This window comes from Galeopterus variegatus, unplaced genomic scaffold (assembly GCF_000696425.1).
Source record: "Galeopterus variegatus unplaced genomic scaffold, G_variegatus-3.0.2 Scaffold126, whole genome shotgun sequence".
In the NCBI taxonomy this organism is placed as follows: Eukaryota; Metazoa; Chordata; class Mammalia; order Dermoptera; family Cynocephalidae; genus Galeopterus; species Galeopterus variegatus.
In genome coordinates this window covers 75229-82651 of record NW_007726237.1, presented here as the reverse complement: position 1 = coordinate 82651, position 7423 = coordinate 75229, and the positions used below count along the sequence as shown (strand labels likewise).

General features: G+C 39.3%; 1 protein-coding gene across 4 annotated transcripts in view; it reads right to left on the bottom strand.

Moving 5' to 3' along the window:
- Positions 1 to 7423, bottom strand: part of SORCS1 (sortilin-related VPS10 domain containing receptor 1) — a 200302-nt gene that overhangs the window by 119741 nt on the left and 73138 nt on the right. For all 4 annotated transcript variants that reach the window (XM_008588434.1, XM_008588426.1, XM_008588442.1 and 1 more), the window contains exon 6: positions 1025 to 1204. In XM_008588434.1, coding sequence (XP_008586656.1) covers positions 1025 to 1204 — 180 coding nt within the window. The remainder of the gene's footprint in view (positions 1 to 1024; positions 1205 to 7423) is intronic.

The following is a 7423-nucleotide window of genomic DNA, read 5'->3' as shown; positions in this document are numbered from 1 at the left end:
AAATGATAGCGTCATTATAACAGTACATATTTGAATCCATTTTAGAATTTTTTTTCAGATAGAACATAGGTGTATGATTTCACTTCCCAAATTCTGAATATGTTTTTAAATGGCTCATTATAACCCATTATAAATGCTTCATAGTGCATGATAAGACTGACAAATGGCTAAAACTCACCCCAAAATAGCAGTTTGCTTTCTACCCAACTGTGCCTTAAATGGCAATTAAATCGTTCCTGTTTGTCATGAAAGCTGACTGATCCAGCACACGTGGTTTTATTTTGAATCTTGGTCATTTTGAGAAACAAAGAGCCATAGTTCCCTTAGGAAAGTGTGGTACACTCTGTTTTTGTTGTTGTTTGTCTATTCTATTTTTCAAGATTTAGGAGAAAAAGCCCTATTAATCTTATCTCACTGCCTGGCCCAGTGACAAGAATGCCATTAGCCAGGGAGGTTATTTAGTTAGAAAGGTCTTCAAATCCAAAGGGGGCGTCTTCTGATAGAATGCAAAGATGTCTCCTGTCTCTGTCATTCTTTCTTCAGAGAGGGGGGGGGGAACTAACCACTACCCCTTTATGTGATGCCCTGTTTGCTCCAAAGGGGGCGTCTTCTGATAGAATGCAAAGATGTCTCCTGTCTCTGTCATTCTTTCTTCGGGGTGGGGGGGGAACTAACCACTACCCCTTTATGTGATGCCCTGTTTGCCCTTAAAATTGATTTTCAAATATTACATGCAGATCACTCTTGTTTAAACCCTTTGTTTCACTGTCTCCCCAGATACTCTCCATGTCCTCTGGGACTTCATGTCCTGTGGACTTGGTCAAAAAAGAATTCCTCGCAGAGATGTTCTGTGGATTTCAAATGAACTAATGAAAATATTCTGCAAAGCTCTCTGTCTTCCAAGTGGAATATGGCTACATAAGGAACCAGTGTGAAAATGATCAGAGAAATAGCCAGTGCTGGGCCTTCATCAGCCAGTCTGGGCCCTGCTGTGTCTCAGGACTTCATACACCTCGTGACATACCTCATAGAGGTCGATCATGATGTTGCCCTCAGGGCCTCTGCTGCTCTGAACATTCTCCAAGGCCAGGGTGAAGTAGACACCACGGGTGTCTGAGATATAGAGGTTGTATGTGTCATTTTGGTTCCATTCTTGGACCGCTGCAAACACTTGATTCTCATCTGTGCTGATGACATGCATGTCCTGCAGAAAGACACAGGAAGTAAAGAGGAAGAAGAGTTTTATAGGTTTAACCTAGCAAGTACCCAAAGAGTATGGAATCTAATGAGGAATACCAGAACAGGCACGTGAATGAAAGACAGAGAACTCCCTTTTGCATATATGAGAAATAATTATGTAGTTAAGTGTTAATCATATATTTCTTTTGTCACTTGTGGGGTTAGGCAGTAAGAGCATGAGAAAATAGGATAGAGGGATGCCTGGTAACTCAGTAATAATTTAATTGCCTCATTAGACAATTTGAAAAATATTTTCTTAAATATGTATTATTTGGGGCATCGAGCATACTGATGTATTTGCCAAGCACAAATATAGTACTTGCTTGCTCAGAAGGCTTATAGGAGGCAAATATGAGGGAAAGCTGGAAGGACAAGAAAATGGACCAGCCCTGCATCTCTCAGTGTAGTCCATGGACCAGTATCACCTGAAAGCCGTTAAACGCTTAGGACCTCAAGCCTCACCTATGGAATAAAAGTCTGCACCATAACAAGATTCTTAGGTGAACATGAAAGTTTGAGATACATTGTCCTAAGGTTCAGCAACCCTCAGCAAGCCCCATCCCCAGGAAAATATTCACCAGAAAACCCTAATTTTCATGTTAATGAGCATTCAAGGACCTAGTGCTTATCAAAACCTTTACTCTGAGAGGTTCTGCAGCAAATCTTAAGTGAAAGAGGGAAAAAGTAGTCTGCATAATTGATGATGTTTTCAGACCCTGGTGGTCCTAGAAGGTAGAAACAAGGCAAGGGAGGCAGAGAGCAGATGCCCCAGAGTGGGAATTCTAAATCCTTTCTTCCTCCATTCAGAACTCAAGATAGTGAAGGCTAACACAGCCCAAAACCTGCTGACTCAGACCAAGGCTTGCTGTCTCCTTTAGGAGATGCCTGTTCATATGTTCTTGGCTACCTTTTACCCTTTGCCCAAGGCAGTAGACACGGCATAACTTCCAAAAACCAAAAATCAAAACAAAGCAAAAAAGAGTTGCATAATCACACAGGAAGAAAAAACAATGTGGAAATATTCTTGTCCTTTGTGTAGCTTGGTACTCAAATCTTCCCAGAGGGACCGTACGCTATCTTTGAAAAGCTTCAGGAGATCTGACAATCTTTACTGGTAATAATTCCAGTCCTGGAAAAGTCTAACTTCTAACGTAAGTCTCTCACTGTAATATATACCCATCCTCTCTCAATCAATCCATCAGCAATTCCTCTCTAGATGTGTAGGAACAAGAATCTCCCTCCTTTCTAGACTGGATCACAGTGAACTCATATAATCCCAGAAGGAAGAAGTGCTCACCCAAAGGGTTTCGTATTCTCAACTCTACTCAGGCTACATACGACATGCTCTAGAGTTTCGTAACATTTTTATAGAAAGAATCCAAAGTGGGGAGGCCAAAAATGAGTCCTTCCCACTAATTCAATGTGGTCAATAATGCAAACAAAGCTTTGGTATATAAGTTAGCCATTGCTTATATCAGCCTGTTGTCTGTTTACATTTATTCTGGTAATTATAATTTGGTATTCTTTGACAAACAACCTCTTCTCTCTCAGAGAAATTTACTCCCCATATGCAGTCCAAACTCTTTATTACTTTCTTCTACCTTTAGCACCAGAAGTGCTCTTGTAGGCCTGGCATTCAGAATATCCCATTTCTATGACAACAAAGACTGGATGAGTGATGGGCATGTGACCCAAGCAAATCAATAAGACATGTTTCTAGAATGACTGTGTAATTATTAGAGAAAGAGAACAAAAGTATCTTACTATTGGTTTGTAAGAAGTAAGAGTTAAAAATAATAATAATAATAAATCCAGATCTTCTGGAGACACATCTTGGAGGCAGAAGATGAAGCAGATCCTGATGGAAATAGAGTCAAGAGATGGAGAAAGATAAGCCCAATCCTATGATATCCTTTGGGTCCTTGTATGAAGACACCTAAGAAGTCTATCCCACCTCCAGACTTTTCAGTTAGAGAGGACAATGCATAAAATGGTGAAAAGAACAGACTTCGCAGTAACACTAATTCAGTTCATATCTTGGCTCTATAACTTAACCCTGAGAAAGGAATTCTGTGTACCATTTTTACCTGTAAAATAAAGATGAAAATAGTATGCTGCCCCCACCTCTAAGTTGTGAGAATAAAATTAATGTTAAGCCCTTATAACAGTTCCTGACATTTAGTGTACGCTTTATCCATTCTAACTATTCTCAGGTAAGCAAGCCCTTAAATCTCCTTTGATGATTAAGTAAGTTTGATCTGGCCTTTCTGTTTATTGCAAATGTTAGAATCCTGACTAATATACTCAATAAAAGATGGTTCATCCAGGCATTTTTGCTTCTTGCTTCTGAAGAGAATCAGCTGTGGAAATCAGCCTTAGGACCATTCATCCATTGAGGACCAAACCTTCCACGGCTCCCCATTTCTTGTAGGGCAAAGACCAAACACTTACCCTGGCATTCAGAATTGTCAAACAACTAGTCCAAATTCATGTTTCCTTCCTTGTCAGCCAGATTGCAGTACAGTCCCTGAATTCACATTAAAATATTTCAACACTAACCTGACTTCCACATTGCTAATTCTCACTTCTGTGATTTTGGAGTGAATTTCTGCACTGGTGAACCTCTGAGGTCCTCAAACTAGACATTTGATTCAATAATCCTAGGCTGGAGACTAAAGTAGATCTCCTATACCATTTCACCCTATGCAAACCTTTATTTTGTAAATTTGAAACTGTTAATAGAGATGCATCTAGTGATTTCATCTAGGTCACTTAGAGAACTAGTCACGTAATGGTAACAGATTAAAATAGCCATCTCTAGATATGGGCTGAGATCCGATCTCTCATTCTCTCCATATAATCTAATTACATTAAACAGACATTTAAAAAATGATGTTGGTCTGAAATATTTTAATTGAAATGTTTGACATATCTAAATGCCATCTTTCTTTTTTCTTCTTGCCTAAATTCTCCGTCTCTATCAGGAAAATGTAGTCTTTCTCCCAAAGTGGATCTATAAAGAAAATACTGTCACTGAGTCACACAATTTTGAACCAAGATGAGGTATTTCCTTTTTGAATTTTTTAAATTTATTTTTATTTATTTACTATCAAAACATATTTGATTATACATATCTGTGGGGTACAGCATTGGATATTGATACATATGTGCATTATGTGATGCTCAAATCAAGATAATATGTTTAACATTACACAACGCAATCCTTTTCGGCTCTTTATGAATCTTACAGATCTTCTATCAGAGCATTTTCAAAAGTCAGTTCTGTAGCATGCCAGCATTGTTGGGTTTTCACAGATTAAAAAAGGGGGATGTGTGTCCTTTGGTAAAACGTTTTAATTAATGCTGAATTAAAGAACTTTTTTGCTCCTAGGACATTCTAGAACCTTCAACATGCCAGCAAGCTACAGTTACTCTCTGGGCAAAGAACATAGACTGGAGTTTATTTCTTTTCTTAAACTTATTTGATGACAGAACCAAAATTTCATGAAGCATCACTAAGGACATTTTATTCTCAGTAACATATTTGAGAAAATACTGTTGTGAATCTAAGCTCCTTATTTTAAAAGAATGAGAAAAGAGAAGTTGATAAACCATCCCAAGGTTTCCAAGCAAGTTAGTGACAGATCCAGGTCCTGAATCTGGGTCTCCTGCCATGAATCAAGCGGCCTTTGCACCACCTGCATCCTGGTCCACATCGATCTCGCACCATGAAGATGACTAGGTCCATACTACTAATAATATTACCTTGCTTTTATAGAGAATCTGTCCTCCAAAATGCTCAAAGCACTTTTATATGTATTGCCTCATTTATCTTACTTGTGTAGCTCAGAATGAGCTCCAAGCAAGTTAAGGGAAGGAAGACTGTCACTTCGTCTGCCTGTCTGGAGGACTGCACACTCTTAATGGTGACAGCAATATTGAAACCTCTCCTTCCTCCTCCCTGATCATTCTTTACCATTATATTATTAATTTTTTTTTTTTGAGACAGCTCAGGGTAACTCTGGTCTTTCAAGAGCTGGTACAATGAGTTAAGGGAAGGAAGACTGTCACTTCGTCTGCCTGTCTGGAGGACTGCACACTCTTAATGGCGACAGCAATATTGAAACCTCTCCTTCCTCCTCCCTGATCATTCTTTACCATTATATTATTAATTTTTTTTTTTTTTTGAGACAGCTCAGGGTAACTCTGGTCTTTCAAGAGCTGGTACAATGGCAGTAGATGATTAAAGAAAATTTGAGCATGAAAGTGCTGGGTTGTCTTCAGCACTTTGGACGGGATGAGGCTTTGCTCATTTCCAGTCGCAGCTGCCCTGACTCTGATAGAGAGCCACAAAATACACACACCTTTTCCGCAGATAACTGTGCCCAAGCTGGGGCTTCTTTGATGGTGTGATGGGATTGTAATGAAATATCTCATTGCCTTAAATAACAAACACCCACCTGGACCAAATAATGCATTTGTTTGCTGCACTAGCTCCTATTTTTCTGGGAACAAGCTAAAATAATCACTGCATTCTACTCTCAGACCGCAGATGAGGCTGAGTGATGGAAAGCATTTATTGGTGAGAGAAGTGGAAGAGGGACAGACAGCCGATTCAGGTTCAGGGCAAAACTTTTCCTTCCAGACTGGCTAGATGCCACTGGGGACAACTGTCAGCAGTGATCTGTGTGCTGGCTACGAACAAGCAATGTAAAGTATCTGTTTCCCAAATCTCCAGCAATGGGTTCACAAAAGTTTCTCTGACTTTAAGCTACCATCTCTGGGGCTCTTTTGGTTCAATAGGGCTTTTTCTCTTGATGATTCTTACAGTATATTGGATTGGGGGTGGGGGGAGAGATGCTATGTTTCAATAATAGAAGTCATTAACTTATTTCCAAGGGAAGGAAAGTAAAATATAAAACAAAACACTTGTTTGGGGAGTCAGGGGACTTGAGGTCTAGCTTCAGTTCTGCTGCAAATTACATGTGGTTTGGACGAAGACCTGTTGCACTCAGAGAGTATGTTCCCAAGAGTGAGCATGAGATGAGTGACTCAAATCCAACTTAGTCTCAATTTCTAGATGCCTAGAAATTGTACAGAGCATCTCACTGCGTTGAGTAAAATTCTTGTTTTTAAAGGTGGAAATCTTGGAAGCCAACTACTTCATTTGTTTTTCAATCAAAAAAACAATCGTTTATGTGAGTGCTCAAGGCAGAGAGAAACAGCTCTGTTGTATTTACTAAGGTACTATGTTCATCTCCCTCATGGACTTTCTTAAGAGATAATCGAGGATATTTTATTAACACTCAGTTTTCCTTTTACATGCTGACTTTATCCATTTCTCATCTAAGGCATAACTTCAATGCTGTAAGTTCTTGTTTTATTAAAAAAAAAATACCTTAAGTGACATCAAGAGCAAGAACATTTAAATGTACACTGAGACATACAGTTCTGGAAGACTACCACAATCATTAATCTCTTACCAGCTGAAAATAATAACTACTAACATGGATATAGTTCTCTGGAGTTAATAGTGCAACTCAATCTGTGTTATTACCTCTAATGGGCTAAGGTTTACAGCCCACCTTTTACTATGTAAGGGTTAGGGGTAGATTGGTGGCCAAAAAAGAGAATTTTGCCTGGAGAGCAATCTGTTACCATTGGCTCTCCTGTGCCTTTGTGCTATGTCTATCACATGATTTCCTGGTCAGCTAGCTGGAGCTGGTCCAAGATAGCATACTATAAAGCCATGGTTGAAAATACAAGAGAGACACATAAAAACTCTATCAAAAAAAATTCTTTATGTTCTTTGTTCAACCCAAAGGCTTCAAAGTTGAGATATAACACTATTTAAACCTGTAGAGTCCCCTTCTTATAGCCACATTCATCTCTCTCGCGCTAACATTAATGCACAATACATTTACAATCTCTGGTCAGTTAAAGTAGTCACAGTGGCAGCAAGATCGCTAATGCACACCTTTGAGCTTCCAAGTTAGTTTGAGCTCCACTAGGTGGCGCTCCATATTAACACAGGTCTTCAGTGTTTCTGGAAAGTTAGCCTGGGGACGTCAGTAGCAGAGGGTCTTTAACTTTTGTTTGCCACTGTTTTTTTTTTTTTTTTTTTCTTTTTTTTCTTTTTTCCGTGTCCGGCAACGGATCGCAACCCTCAGTGTCGCCCCCCGTA